The sequence below is a fragment of the Apus apus genome, chromosome 14 (assembly GCF_020740795.1).
Source record: "Apus apus isolate bApuApu2 chromosome 14, bApuApu2.pri.cur, whole genome shotgun sequence".
NCBI lineage: Eukaryota > Metazoa > Chordata > Aves > Apodiformes > Apodidae > Apus > Apus apus.
This window is the reverse complement of record NC_067295.1, coordinates 16,637,884-16,653,852: the sequence shown is the minus strand read 5'-3', so window position 1 is coordinate 16,653,852 and position 15,969 is coordinate 16,637,884. Positions and strand designations below refer to the sequence as shown.

Here is a 15,969-nt window from a genome sequence, read left to right as displayed (position 1 = left end):
GGGCTTGTGGCTCCATAAGCATGGAGAGGTCTTTCAGCTAAGTTTTTGATTACTGTGGTTTTTACTATCACACTGGAGCAGGATTTCATTTACTGGTTTCACAGTTGGTTTTTCCTCCCCTAATTTCTAAAAAGAATTTGTGTTGCTGCAATCATCCTTTGGATCAGGATCATCACTCTCCTCTTCCACGGCTCTTTCAAAATCATTATTTCTAATAGTACATGAAACTATGACAAAATAGGTCAACTCCTACCTCTGATTACTATACTGTTGGCTTTCAGTAGGCTTGTGGTCACACTAATTTTAGAAGTAACCTGTAAATAAAACTTACATCTTCCTTGCTCTGTTGAAATAACTCCCCAGTTAAGCAAAAGGTTCCCAGTTGTTTAAGTGTTTCTCTACTTACACTGAAGAAACTGCTGAATTCACAGCACTGGGAAGCACCAAAAGTGACATTTTATACAATCAATCTCATATCTAAGAATTACTTTCCACATTTGTTTGTGTGCTTTTCTTCCAAGTAATTTATCAGTACTTCTTCCAGCTTTGCTTCAATGCCTTTCAGTTTCAATAGCTTGTGAAAGACACTTTTGACATACAACACTTGAAGCTTATATGTACCTGTAAAAAGTAATTATAAATTCAGCACTCAGTAAGAAATGAGAAACTGCTTTTCTGTTGTATCATAACATTCAGATACACTTCTTGCTGCAAGCCCAGCAATGTTTAATTCTGGAGCTGCTGACTCTTCCTGCAGAGAAGAAAATGAGCAGAGATACCAACCGGCACAAACTGGTGGAGCTCTTCTCCTTCCCCAGCAGCCACCCAGGGCTGGCTGACTGCTCTTCATGCTGTAAACACACAAAAGCACTCCAGCTCCCTGCAGCAGAGCCCTCCCTACCTTTTCTGTTTGACCGTGATGCCCTTCTGCTGCAAAGCCTTCTCATTGGCCATCTGCAGAAGCTGGATCTCCTTCCGTGAGAAAAGGCGGATAGCAAAGGCTTTTTCCAGAAGCCTCTCTGGAGACACTGACTTGGCAATGTCTCTCACAAAAGCTCGGATGTCCTGCTGGATGCTGTCGGATTCCATTGGCTGCCCAGCTCGGACTTTGTGAAAGAATTTCAGAAGAGCCAGTGCAACACGGTAGAGAACTTTGTAGCCCTCCACCAGAAACACGTCGAAGACCCGAGCAATGTAGACCAGAGGCAGCTCCCCGAAGAGCCACCGCTGCCAGTCAGAGTACACCTCCAGCACATCCTCAGACACTGCCACCATCAGCTTATGTGCTGCCTGGCAGTACTTATTAACCAGGTCACCAAAAGTCATGCAGGAGGACTCAAAAGCCAAGAATGTTTGATCGATGAGTCTCTTCGAGGGGTCATTGCAAGCCAGGATGCGACAGACCTGCTCGAAGCACTCTGCCTCATCCTGGCTGTAGTGGAGGAGCAAAGCTACCACGGAAGGCAGGGCTGGGCAAAATGATATGTCTGGGAACTGGTTTGCAATGCACAAGATAATCTTCCGGACTGCCCCGATGCCTTCAGCATTCAAGCAGTACGTGGGGACCAGGCTGTTATCCACAAACTCTGGCAGGGGAAGGGAGCTACTGTTACGTTTTCCAACAATCTTCACAACTATGTCCCGGTACACATTTGCATCCGGGGTCACTGTGCGGCACGGGATGTTGCTGATCAGTTTGTGGTACACTTTGGCTCTCAGAGAGTGGTTCTTGGCCCAGTAGCCCTGTCTGGCCAGCTGCTTGAGCTCTTGGAACTCTGAGCAGGTGAGCTCCTTCGCATCCTGACTCTGGGTAGTGATATCCATTTTGTCCCAATCCACAAAGCGATTGTATTCATCCATGGCTCCAGCAGAAGCATATCAGATGAATCCTGAGAATGGGGACCTTATTTGGTCATTAAGTGACTGGCAGCTCTTCCTGCAAAAGGAAAAGTAAAAAAAAAACATAGAGGCTTGAGTAACAGGCAATTTCCCATTTTCTTTAGGAACAAACATGTACATTCAACTTGTTCCTGCAATGCCCAAATGGTATTCTAAAGCAAAGAACTCACTGAAGTAATGTATCAATTTACTGAAATAAATTATCAATGGCCAGCCAAGAGGCTCACTCTGGGGACGTCTCCATAGGAAGTTAATCTCCTCAGCTGAAGGGCCAAGCTGAGGCCTGGACGTTAATGTTAACTTCTCACTTCACAAATACCCATTGTAAAGTCGGCTCAATGTGCAATCTCTCTTTCTAGCTCTCTGGGGAAGTTACTGTTATTTATGCTACAAGGGTGTAGTCTCATGAGCAACTGACACTGTTCTAAGACTCTGTGGCCACTGATAAGTGATACTGCCCTCCTGCTAGCCACAGCCACGTGTTCTTAGTCGTTCTTTGTGCTGGTACCAGCACTCATGTGGGCACATGGTCCCCAAGATTACCTTGTTAGTTTGGTACCATTTTTCTTTCCATCAGATAAGGAAGATGCACGGCTGCTTGATCAGCCAGATTGGTGCCAGAAGACAAGTGCAGGACAGAATCATCCCTTCTGACTGCAGTACAGGCTCATATAAGCTTATAAACAACTTCATGAAACTGCTTCTTGATTCTCTCGAGTACTGCACTGGGCTGCTGGTCCTGCCCCCCCACCCTTCCATGTTCAAACCACCCTCTAGAGGGCCTGCGGTCACCAACATTAGAAGATTTGAAAAGCCACACCCCTGCAACAGCACCAGGAGCCTACATGGTTACAGGATCTAGCAGTTGTCTCCAGCTTTAAAGGACGCTCGTGTCCCAGTAGACAGCATGACTGAACCTTTAATGCCCATACCTGTATCAGCTTTTATCTCAGCAGTGCAAAACTAGCAAAGGAGATACAATAAAATGTGCTGGTAACAGCAGGCAGCAGGTTTACCCAGTGCAGGAATGTCTCTGCCAACATATCCTGAGTGAAATCTAAGCCAGGAAGCATGTGGCTGCTGATGCTGCACACTCTGCAAAGGCAGATCATTCCTATAAAACCCAACAGGCCTATAAAACTGTTTTGTACAATTAAGACATTATATATAAATCAACTATTGTTGATTTAACCTTTACAAGTTCAACAACAACAGTTATTGAAATGCTTCCAAAGAACACTTAGTCATTCATTCCTGTGTCCACAGACTGGAGAAGGGATGTTAACTTGACATGTATCAGCATTGTCTTTCATATGACATGTGCATTAAAATTATGTGAAACTCATAAGGTAGATACACCGTCAAAATAGACAACTCATCCTCCCTACTTTACTACAGAAAAGCAAAACAAACATTTTGTCTCAAGTAGGCAGAAGTTTCTAAACACATAATTAGCATTAGCTTGGACAACCATGTATTTAATTCAGAGAGTTTTAGATTCTGACTAAATATAAATCTGGATATTTTGGAATCACATGCTGAAACTCCAAAATTTAACTCCTCTTTTGAAAGACTGGCAGCAACACACAGAAGCCTTTCAGAAAAGGCTTTTGGATGGCTCTTCTCTACCAAGTATTTATTTTTTAAATAAAAGATGCTTTTTTAATCATTGTGCAGTGTAAGAGCAACACAGAAATGGTCAGCATTTATTTTTCTTGTACTCTTCTGCATCTGAAACTAATTCTCAGATTATAATTAAAGGAAGAAATGAGTTCTGCAAACGAGGTATCTTACAATGCTCAGAAATGATGCCTCTCAGTGTGAGCTGTGAGGGTGTCTTCAGGATATGCAAAGACAGTAACAGCAGGATACCAGTCCATTGCAGTTAACTTCTTTCTGTCATTCTCCACCTGGGAAGCATAGGCAAACTCATTCATTATCTTTAATTCAAATCCTAGAATAACATCTTTGTGGAGAAGAGATATTAAATCCTATTTAGCAGTGACCAAAACATAGAGTGATGAATCATTCTGTTCATGGTCACTTTAGTATAGAAACTATCGCTCCCCTTTGCTTGCTGGAATGTCCACTATGCAACAGCTTCCCCTCCTGCCATCATCCTTTGGGAGTTGCTTAGATTTGTATCAGGGAGGGTTAATTAAAACATCCATCATACAAGACAACTTCTAAGCTACTCCGAGGTACAGCTTGGTTGTCCCTTTTCCTGCAAACATTCTTCTCCCTCCTCCTCACTCTTTCCTGTCTTCTTTTCTACCACTCAGAGACACAGGCATATTTAGAGGTTGCATCAAAGAGTCATTTTTCCCTTTAGGAGTTACTGCCCATTCCAGAACCTAAAGAAATTGATGGGTATGTGCTCCTTAGCAAGCTGACTGCAGTCTGTGGCTGGAGGATGGAAATCAGATTGCCAGAACTTTTGATTTGAGCTTACAGACTTCTACATACTTTGGCTGGGATAAATCTGCTGGGTCTGCAAGTAGATCTGGCTGCTTGTGTTTTTGAAAGCTCTAGATGCTGCAAGAAAAATGGACAGCAAAGCAAATGGGCACCGTCAGGGTTGCCAGAGCATGACCAGCTCTTAACTGTGCTTGCAAAACCAACAGAATTAGCATGTTTTAGTGTAATGGGGCATATCTCCTGACACTGGGCCAACAGCTACTGAAAGCTAGCAGCCTTGAATGGGGAATATTTACTTGCCAAAGAAGAGCCCAAGAAATCTCAGTAGAACTCCAGCCAGCCTTCATCTCCTCCTCCCACTCCTTCTGAAACTTCCTCTCTTCCCATGGGCAAGTTTTCTCTCTTTTGGCAACCGTGTAAAGAGCAATGTTTAACTCTGAGCTGGTGGGAAGAGGAGACAAAAGCTGTGCTGAGGAGCTGTCTCCTACCTGTGTCTCCCAGCACAGAGAAGCAAGCAGCCAGTACAGACTGCTCCTTTGGAGGGACCAGAGGCTTGGGTGTCAGCTAAGGAGAAGAGCATGTCTGACAAAGTCCCATCTTTGCTAAAACTACTGAGCTCTCATGTAGAAAGAAGGTGTAAGATACAGGCAGAGGAGCCTTCTAAGGGGAAGCAGCCATTACCCCTTCTAATTAGACTGACTTACAAAATAGTAGGAATTCACACAGAACTGAACCGAGAGGAAAAGCTTTTTTCTGAGTAGCTGCCACAGGATTTTGAGATTGTTCGTCTGCAATGGAGCTCTTCAATGAAGTGCAATTTGAAAAGAAAAACCCACAGATGGGAGAAGCAGAACTAGAAAAATGCATACTGAAGCCATGCCAGAAATGGCTGCAGCACAGGCGAAAGATTTTTCAAGGTTAAGTTTAAACTATGAAGCAAGCAAGTAATTCTTACCATTCATAATCAAGAATGACCATGGTAAGTAGAACTGGCATGATTTCAAGTCAGTGACTAAATTTAAAAGAAATATTTAGCTTGCTAGCCTAGCCACATTTTCCATTCCATTCCCTTATTTCTTCCCATTGTCATCTGGGATACTTTCAGAAGACAGCTGAAAACTGTGCTAAGTTTGGATAAAAACATCCAGCAGTAAAGTCAAGCATGAAAGCCAAATTCCAGTCCTACCTGTGAAGAAAAATTCTATGAAAGTGTCTAAAAATACATTAGCAGGAAAAGAGAAGATTTGAATTATGCCTCACCTTCATTATGGGGAATACTACAGCTACAACTTTACTGAACTTAACATGGCAAGGAACAACTTCAATTTTTATTTTTATCTTTTTTTTTTCTTTCCAAAATGCAGGAATTAGCAAATTGAAATATCTAAAGTACAACTAACCCAGAGGACTATTATTTCTTTCAAATCCAGAGTACATGTGATATTCTACAGTAGTGTAACATTTTTATTCTGAACTTCTTAAAAATAAATGTCAGATTTGATATTATTTTTAATAAACACAAGAAAGTTTCCTAAAAAAAGTATAATTAATCAGGAAAACCTTGTTCCCTATTCCATGTAGGTACCAAACACAAAGTTCCAAGGATAAGTTTGACTACAGATTAATAGCTCACTAAGCCACTTCATTCAGCTCCCGTGTAGCTGCTCTATAACAAGAACCATAGGCTTTGAAAGCAACATTTTTCATCTTATCCATGGACAATTACAACACCTTTAATTGAGCTATTTGCTGTGTACTGATCCAGCTAGATACCAACAACCACAACTTTGGCATGTATTTTTATAGTGTGCTAACAGAAAGCAAATATTTTCTTTTCCTGCCCTACAAGTCAAGACTAATGTTGAACACCCAGATCTGCAGCCCATTGTTTGCAGTGTGACATGGTGACTAGGGATGTAGTCAGGGAAAAGGCTCAGGTCCGCTCTTTGTCATAACCTCCTTAAACTAATCTGTGCAGAAGGCACATGAGCAGATAATGAGAATTCCTTCTTCAAGTCTGATAGCTATTAGTCCTCATCCCAGTAACAGAAAATTAAACCCATGATTTCCCACCCTTAGAACAATAGAATTTTACAATTGTTAAGGTTGGAAGGGACCTTTAAGATCATCTAGTTCCAACCGCCCTGCATGGGCAGGGACACCTCCCACTAGATGAGGTTGCTCCAAGCCCCATCCAACCTGCCCTTGAACATTTCCAGGGATGGGGCAGCAATAGTTTCTCAGGGCAACCTGTTCCAGTGTCTTACCAACCTCATGGCGAAGAGCTTCTTCCAGAACTGGATGCAGTGCTCCAGATGGGGTATCTACTAGAGTGGAGTAGAGGGGGAGATTCACCTCCCTCAACCTGCTGGACAGGAGTACTCAATCGTGTCTGAGACATCTGCTTCATACACCAAAGAATCTGACAGAAGAATAAAGCAACACAGCAATTCAGTCATAACTGCAGCATAAAAGACAAGCAGCAGACAGTGCCTCTCTCCTCCCCACATCCTTCAGTGCATCCTGTGGTGTTCCCCAAGTCCAGACTGACAGCAGCATTCCTGCTGCATGGATGTGGAAACAAGATGGGACACCACAGTGCTGTAACCCTTCCGCCAAACCCCTCCTGACCAGAAGCAGGTTTTGTCACATTTACGTCTTCAGTTACATCCTATGCCGCAGACCCGTGGGGAAGACACATACCCCAAAGCCAAAACCAAGCACTAGAACCAGCTGAACACAACTGGATCATCTGGTGCAGGAGAGCAGCTGGGAGTAAGCTGAAGCACTCTGGAGTGATGATCCTTCTCGGCTGAATTCACTGAGTTGATGGATTGTTTTAATGAGGTTAAATGCAGTTCGATTTCCTGCTCGTTTGCCCTGGGCACCATGTACAGCACTGGCAATACAATTCTGGATAATGCTCTAGGACTAGTTTACCAATAACAACAAGTGATTAGTTACCAGTAACACCCGGGGATTACTTAGGTACTCCCTGATGGGTGCTTTTTAGTGTTTGGGACAAAGTCTAGAAACCTCGGACTTTCCTGAGTAAATGATAAAGACCTGATAAAAGAACACACAACAGGGCAGTAATTTTAGACACCTAGATGATTTTGCTTGGGATGTCACTGCCGCATATGAAACAGTCACAGGAAGTTTACCCTAGAATCTCACAGAATCGTAGAATGATTTGGATTGGAAAGAACCTTAAAGATTATCTATATCCAACCCCCTGCATGGGCAGAGACACCTCCCACCAGTCCAGGTTGCTCCAAGCCCCATCCAACCTGTCCAACACTTCAGAGGATGGGGCAGCCACAGCTTCTCTGGGCAACCTGTTCCAGTGTCTCACCACCCTCAGAGTGAAGAATTTCTTCCTAATGTCTAATCTACATCTCGCCTCTTCCAGTTTTAAGCCATTACCCCTTGTCCTCTTGCTACATGCTCTTTCAAGCTTTCATTCTTAGGAAAGTTCTACTGCCTTCTTAGGGTCTTTAATTATCTGTGATTAATCTATCATGTACTTTATTACAGTCAACAGTTCAGATACACAATGAGCTCTTCACTGCTGGCCAGATAAATGACAGTAACCTATATTTAGCAGAATGTGTCTGCCTCGTATCTGCAGGCACTTCAGTACAATGCAGCATCTCCTCCTTCCCATCCTGGGGTGACACAAGCATTTCTAATGCTCAATCACTACTGGTTCCATGAGCTGTACAAAAAACGCACACAAACCAAACAAGAAAAAAGCCTGGAAAAAAAAAACCTACAACAAAAGGTTTGTTAAAAAAAAGAAAGAGAAAAGACATGGTTAACAGTTTCACAAAGGGTGAAAAAAGGATAAAGAACAGAGCATATTGGATGGTAAAGGTTATCAAAGATGTAGATCAGGAGCTTTCTGTCCTGCCTAGATCATAAAAAAACTAAGGAACAACTAGTAAAATTAAAAAGAGGAGAATTCCTATATTCCTTCCCCCCCAATTAAAAAGAAAATGGAATTTAAGCAAGAAAACTATTTTACATGATGTACAAAAAATGATCCATTAAAAAAAAAATATCGTGCAAAAAAAAGTATTTTCTTACAATATTAACTATGTTTTCCTTCTGGTTTCTTCCAAATTGCAAGAACAAAAAAAAAAATCTCTTACATTGTGCTAATTGTTCTTCTCTGTTTCAAAAACTGAAGTAACCAGAAACAGCTTCCTCTACAATAGCTGAGTTTGGCTCTGACAAATGTTACACTGCATGTGTAATCTTCAGTCTTCATTATTTTCTTCCCCTTAACCACACCAGTTTCTCTCTCTCTCCATGTGGAAGTACAGTTGACTGTTGAAAAGCTCCACCATGGTAGCAAATCCATATGCAACAAACAAACCCCTTTTCCAGCTCTCTTGAACTGAATGCTCCTGCCAGTCTGACGTCTGTCACCTCTAGATCTCTCTCCATTACAAACATTTACTGGCAGAAAAATATCTTTGAACATCTGTGCCTTGAAATGTTCTTCTCTTAGTCACAATGTCTGCATTTGTTTGTGCTGAACACAGATTTATTTCTTTTCCTCCTATCTGAACCTTCTCTACAGGAGTAGATGGAACCATCTTTTATTTCTTATGTGTTTCTTTAGGTCCAGAACAGCAGCTGACAGCATGAATGGAAAGCCAGGTAGATTTTTACCAGTAGAAGACACAATCATAGAATAATAGAATAGAATCTTAGAATCATAGGGGTTGGAAGGGACCTCTGAAGATCATCAAGTCCCACCCCCCTGCTGCAGCAGGAACACCGAGGGCAGGTCACACAGGAACATTTCCAGATGGGTCTTGAAGGTCTCCAGAGAAGGAGACTCTACAAGCTCTCTGGGCAGCCTATCCCAGCCCTCGTCCTATCACAGGCACCACTGAGAATAAATGGACCCATTCTTGACACCCACCCTGCAGATATTCATAGACATTAATCAGGTCCCCTCTCAGTCTTCTTTTCTCCAGAGTAAACAGCCCCAGGTCTCTCAGCCTTTACTCATCAGACAGATGTTCCAGTCCCTTCATCATCCTTGTAGCCTCCGTTGGACTCTTTCCAGCATATCCCTGACCCTCTTGAACTGGGGAGCCCAGAACTGGAAACAACACTCCAGATATGGTCTTACTTGGGCAGAGTAGAGGGGGAGGAGAACCTCCCTTGACCTGCTGGCTACACTGTTCTTCATACAACCCAGGATTCTAATATCTCTCTTGGCCACAAAGGCACGTTGCTGTCCCATGGATCCCTTGTCCACCAGGACCCCAAGGCCCTTCTCCATGGAGCTGCTTTCTAGCAGGTCAACCCCTAATCTATACTGGTGCATGGTGTGTTCCTCTCCAGGTGCAGGACTCTGCACTTACTTCTTGTTGAACCTCATAAGGTTCCTCTTTGCCCAGCTCTCCAGCCTGTCTAGATCTCACTGAATGGCTGCCCAGCCTTCAGGTGCATCAGCCAATCCTCCCAGCTTCGTGTCATAAGCAAATCTGCTCAGGACACATTCCATCCCCTCATCCAGGTCATTGATGAAGATGTTGAATAAGTCTGGGCCCAGCACTGACTCCTGGGGAACACCACTAGTCACAGGTTTCCAACTGGACTCTGCACCATTGATCACACCCTCTAGGACCTGTTGTTTAGCCAGTTCTCGATCCATCTCCCTGTCCTTGCAAGCACCTTTTTTGGTGTCTACGAGACATTTGCCAAGAAGCATTTAACAGCCAGTGTTTATAGGTTAATTAGTATGAGAAAATCATTCAGAGATGAAAGACCACAAACATCCTTGACCTGCTCTTCCCCATCTGACCAGTTTCAACAGTCAGATTACACAATTACACCTCTTCAACAGATTTTGTGACCAAGCAACACAAGTGTGACCACGAGTTCCTTTATGACTCAAGTTAAGATCTATACCATTTTGTAACTGCTTTTTTTGTTTTTTTGTTTTTTATCCTTCTGTTCCATAAAACAGTAGCCTTTTGCACGTAGGATTTAACAGTACCTCTGCTTGGCTGGGCAAGGCAGAATCAGGAGTCTGGTTGGTTGTTCAAGTGATGTCCAAGCAGAAATAGCTCATTAAGAGTCTCAGCCTGTATCTTGTCAATACAAACACTTCCCATTCGAATATGCATCCATCACACACAAAATACATAAACTGTACATAAACATATTGTGTGTACATACACACAATAGACAAATATATATTAAATTTTTAAAAATTACCGCTCAGATTCAATTTCTTCACAACACTCACACTTATCAAGATATGCCCACACAGATGAATGTTGTACATTCTCTCTTGCAAAAAGTACAAAATATTAACTGTCCCATTTAAAGTCTGTTAAGGAAACAAGGCAATGCTGCACTTCCCCAGATCATCTTTAAATCAAAAAGCCAAATTAGAACAGGATAAGTATTAGTGTGGATATTTATGCCAAATTAATTATTCTGTTAATTTAACTCTTATGACATGTTTATATTGATTTAAGACCTCCTAGTACAACATGTGAATATACAAAGCCTTATTCTAGCAGTGCTGGAGAACTTAAGGGATACCTAGATGAGGAAATGGGGAGGTGAGCCAGGAACCCTGGTGAAATGGAGCACACAAGTCCTTACTCTCTAGTGAGCCTCTGTAGTGAGCAAATGGGGAGGTACACTCATAGAATCATAAAAAGCCTCAATTCATTCATATCACACAATTCACTCAATTCACACCAGCAGTTACCATAAGATCTTGTTTATTCCAGGGTGAATTTTGTGCTTCCATAATTTCAGTCAGCAGCTAAAAATGGGGTAGCACAAATCTTATAATCTCAGGCTATGCCATTATTCTCTGCACTAAGGGCTAAGGGTGTGCATGTTTTCTCTTGGAAAACAAAAGCCAATTTACAGTAAGATGAGCTTATAAAAATTACAAAGTTAAAGCTGTCATTTTATACAAAATTTATTTTCTTCCAGCACTGCAAAACCCTACAAATTTTCTCCCCTTCCCTCAAGACTGCCTGGAAGAAAAGCTTCAATAATCTGGTATCTCTGACAAAGGATTATGGCTTTCCTGAAACAAAGGGTAGATTACCCTACACAGGAGAGTTCAGACACCAACTTCAAGCCAGTTTGAAACATACTTGACAATTAAAGGAGGCCCTAACCTCAGGCAAAAACCCAGGCTGCATTTCAGGAAACTTTTAACAATGTATCATTTGATTTTGATACTTATTTCTCTGGTCTTTCCAAAGTTATTCTCTTGTAAAAGTCAAAGTGTAGCAACAAATCCCACCTCTGCAGCAGCAAAAGTACCGACACAGCATTTCATAACGAAAACCTAATCAATGTAGAATCCCAAACTAGTCCTGCATTACTTTGATTGTTATTTTAAATCACCAGATCAGCTGCTCAGTTTATAATCTTACTCTCACAGTATATTGCTAATCTCTATTCTTACCGGTGGGGCAAAGCCTTGGCAAGTCTAGCCCTGTCAGAAGGTCATAATGATAGTTCAAGGGCCCAGAGCACAGGACATACAATTAGACACTGCTGTTGATGGTCTTTTTCACCCATGTGCTTGTTCTGAGCAAACCTAAAGGGACTTAATGTGCCTGACATGCCTACTCCCACACCCAGTGTCACTGGCCAATGGATTCCAAATGTCTCAGCCAGAGGAGAGGGCTCCTTGGCACATTGAAATGTAAACCAGGAGCAGGAATCTTGTCTCCGCATGGAACATATAAAGCAAACATTTTCTGTTGACAGTGAGGTTATTACCAAAAACCCCCCCAAAAAACCCCAAATAAAACAAAGAACTCAACTACTCCTCCACCTCGCAGACTGAAGTCCTTCTATTAATCTTACCTTAGAACTTGTCTCTGTGTAGATCTTCTTATGACTTTTTCCCTTCTGCTGGGCCTGTTGGTGGGGGTGGAAAAAAATCAGTTAGACTGATTTTTAAACAATGCATGGAGCAACATCTGTGTGCAGCAGGAGCACTATTGACTTCTGTATCTTTCTTTTTTAAAAAGGTATCTGCTTCCAGCCTCCATACCTGCAATTGCAGTACAGAGAACAGGGCAACAAATACCCTCACAACAGAGAAGAGCAGTTAATTAACCATTATTACAGTGCTTACATCATAAACAACTCATTTCAGTCTCTAAAACTGCAAGCAGGATTACTACTTGTGGCACCTTTGTCATAAATACTTTTAACTAATATTCTCATGGTAGCTGACTGCTTACAGCCCCCCTCCACTTCTCCCCCCTTCCTCTAAAGAAATTACAAAATTCTGCATTAAAAAGGCAATCTCTGGAGAGTATTTCTCTTGCTAGCACTAACAGAGGTATGTGCTGCACAGGTAGGGGATTTCAGAATAGCAGCTCCACAGCTTACAGTATTTAGATCCCCAGTTCTGAAACAAAAATAACTATATACTGAAGCTATGCAAGGGAGTATGGGTTTAGATCAGCTGGCTTGCTGAGGGTTGATATTCCAGGCCCTTGTCCTCTTAGGTAGAAGAGTTGAACTAACTTCATGAACATTATTTTTCTTTTCAAATGAACCACACCCAGCCTAGCAGATTCTGAAATAACTCAGTTTTATTTTCCTGCAAAATACAATTGTTACAACACTGTGTATGAGTTATTTCTCCCTTAACTTGTTTTCCCCTGAAAAAAACACAACAAAACAATCCAATGTTGCTGTAGCTACACCTATTTGCTAATACGATGTGGCTGTGTACACTCCAAGCACAAGTAATCACACTCATTAACACAGACACCGGCAATATGTGAGATTTCTTCTGAGTCTCTTTCCTGAGACAGTGGGAATCAACAACACATGGTCTTTGGCAACACATCTGAAAGCTCAGGTAATTGTCCTCTTAACTGTAGAAGTTCAGGCAAGAGGAGAACAAATGAGACAGGGCAAAGCCTTAGAGTGTGAACACCACAGACACCAACACTTCCATATAATAAGGAATTTAAATAGTTGATTCCAGAGCTGGACATCTTCAGCATGTACTCCCACCAATACACACAGATGCCAAGCAAGTCAATCATTAATACAGTGCAATTAGCTCTGTCTATTTTTATATCAGAAAGGTCACTGGACTGCCTGGTCAAGTACAAAAAGCAGTAAGTGGCTAAAGACTGGCACTACTTGGACAAAATCTACTGACCCCCATTCCAAAACACACCCTGTGCAAACTTAGCAGAATATTGAACTAAACCCGACGATAAAGGCAACCCTGAATGAGCAGACATTTAAAATACATTTTAGTTCTGAGCCATAATTCAAGGCTTTCTACAGATGGAATAGAAATACCTGTTTGTCTCGCAGACCATTAACACACTGGATCTATTTTGAGTGTTAACATACATCTGCCTGCTCCTCAGCACGCAGCCACACTGCCTCACACAAACACTTGTAATGGTGTCTCCAACCAAAGAGGCAGGGAGCATTCTGAAGAGCCAGAAGAAACGGTCTGTTGCCAATAATGTGCTTGTTTGACACTGAAGCAAAGACACTATGATCTAAACAAATGCCAGTGAATTGTTATCAGATTGCAATAACCTTGGTGTTGGAGACAGACATTTGCAGTGTGGGCTGGATTACTTTGCTTGCCTGTCTTAAATTTATGGACAGGGTAATTTTAGTGCAGGAATAGCTTTTTCTTTCAGTTTTCTTTACAGTCCAAATGACAGGGCTGGTTAGGGGAAGAAGGCTCTTTCAAGATTTCAAATTAACAGAATGAAGAAGACAACCAAAGGGAGAAAACAAAGGTTGCAATGAGAGACCTGGGAAGCACAAAGGTGCTTAAATATGTGTCAGGTCCATGGATAGTCTGTTAGAAACATTTACTTGGTAGCATTTAATTATTAACACTGAAAAAAAGAGAAGCGGAAAACTGCTTTCCCTTGAGTTCAAATTCTAGATGCAGGAACACCTGCAACCTTTCAAACAGTAATGACAGAAGGGACATTTAGCACAAAAATTCCCAATAGCTACTTATGATGCAATACTATCCACAGCCATTTTGCAAATTACAAAGAATGTAAGTATCACCTATTGCTTGGAAGCAACAGAAAGAGAACATAAAATGTGGCTGGAGTCCTTGGATTCAAGTTATCCCTGCTAGTCCTGCAAAGTAACTATCTCAGATGTCTTCTTCAACATAGTCTAACTGCTAGCAATTGCAAAAAGAAGGAAATTCTAACATGGTATTTCCTTTTCTAGTAATACAAAGCCCTAGATGTGATCCATGTCACTCTCGGTATTCCTGGATGTTTTGACAATCCTACTGGGATTTCCTATAAGACAGAAACACTTTCAGACTCTCCAGCTTCCTGAATAAAACCACAAAGTTTTAAGATAATCCAGCTCAAAATAGAACTACCCACTTCACTCTTCACAGCTATGCAGGACTCGTGACCTGTCACCCCTCCTGGGCATCTCCTGGGGCTGGAGTCAACCAGCCCCACTGCATCCACTTGGTTATTTGCTCTCCTGTTCATAGGCCCAGGAAAACCCAGGAACATTCTGGGAAGGCCTAGCAGGCACCCCAGATCTGGTGTTCAGCTGGTAATGTTCTGGCAGCCCCCATACCCAAACACCAACTGTCCACTTCAGGATGTCCTGTATATACATCTATATTTTCACAGAGCAGTTCCTAGATAAAGGACACCATGAAAACAAACTCATAACAAAAACTTACTTTTGTGACCAAAATTTTAAAACATTCAAGGAGAAAGCTGCAGAACACACCGGGTTAGGTTTAGAGAGCTCTTCATGTGAATGGAAACGGCCACTTTAACTGGGACCAGCAGGAAGAACCGGTGTGGAATGGGAGCACTGGGACGTGCCTTCCCAGCAGCCAGAGGGTCCGTGTTGGCCTCGTCCCCAGCTCCTGTCACGATCTGCAGAAAAAGCAAGTGTAAGAGCAGGGCACCGACCCACTCAGCCGCGCCAAGAGGGTCCCACGAGCCATTTAAAAGCCACCGAGAGCCACGACGTGTTGGAACGAACCAAAAAGGCTAAATCCGATTGCTCCCGAGACCAGCAGGGAGCAGGGGACACCGACCGCCCCTCGGGACACCGGCACCCCGGCCTGGACACAGACAGACCCCTCGGGCCCCGACAGCCCCCCGAGGTGCCCCCCGAACCCAGGGAGGCAGCGCCTCGGCCCAGCGCCCCCCGCACCTCCCTCCCCGGGCGCGCACGGGCTCGGCCGGCGACCCCCAGCCCGGTCCCGGCGCGGCGCCCGCCGAAGGCCGTGCTCGGGGCAGACCCCCGGGGCCGTGCGCGGCCGCTGACCGGGCACCCGCTGACCGGGCACACACTGACCGGGCACCCGCCAGCCCCGGCCCCGCCGCCCTCACCGCCGCCGCCGCGCCCGGCGCCCCGCGCCCGCCTGCGCATGCGCAGGGGCTGGCGGGACGGGATCGCGCATGCGCGCGGCCGGGCGGCGCAGGCACGTGCGGGGCGTCCGGCGGCCGTGAGGGCGGGAGGGGCCGGGGGGGGGGGGGGGTGTGGAGGCCCGGGGGGCGGCGCTGGGGGCAGTGAGGGGGGCTGGGGGTGCTGGGGGGGCTGGGGGGGCTGGCTGCCAGTGAGGGCTGCTGGGTGTGTTCAGTGAGGGGG

The 15,969-nt window shown here is 43.8% G+C and overlaps 1 protein-coding gene across 7 annotated transcripts in view; it reads right to left on the bottom strand.

The window, feature by feature from the left end:
* The window catches only part of TBC1D24 (TBC1 domain family member 24), a 33,921-nt gene extending 18,158 nt beyond the window's left edge, over positions 1-15,763 (bottom strand). For 2 of the 7 annotated variants that reach the window (XM_051632302.1, XM_051632308.1), the window contains exons 1-6: positions 15,646-15,663; positions 15,047-15,248; positions 12,190-12,243; positions 6,589-6,739; positions 3,694-3,809; positions 902-1,936 (exon numbers count right to left, since the gene is read on the bottom strand). In XM_051632302.1, the coding sequence (XP_051488262.1) occupies positions 902-1,860 (959 nt within the window). In that variant the 5' untranslated portion in view covers positions 1,861-1,936; positions 3,694-3,809; positions 6,589-6,739; ... (1 more) ...; positions 15,047-15,248; positions 15,646-15,663. Of the gene's footprint in view, positions 1-901; positions 1,937-3,693; positions 3,810-4,613; positions 4,759-6,588; positions 6,740-12,189; positions 12,244-15,046; positions 15,249-15,645; positions 15,664-15,710 lie in introns of those variants that run through there. The other 5 variants (XM_051632305.1, XM_051632303.1, XM_051632304.1 and 2 more) reach the window with 5 other exon arrangements.
* Positions 15,764-15,969: the final 206 nt, after the last annotated feature.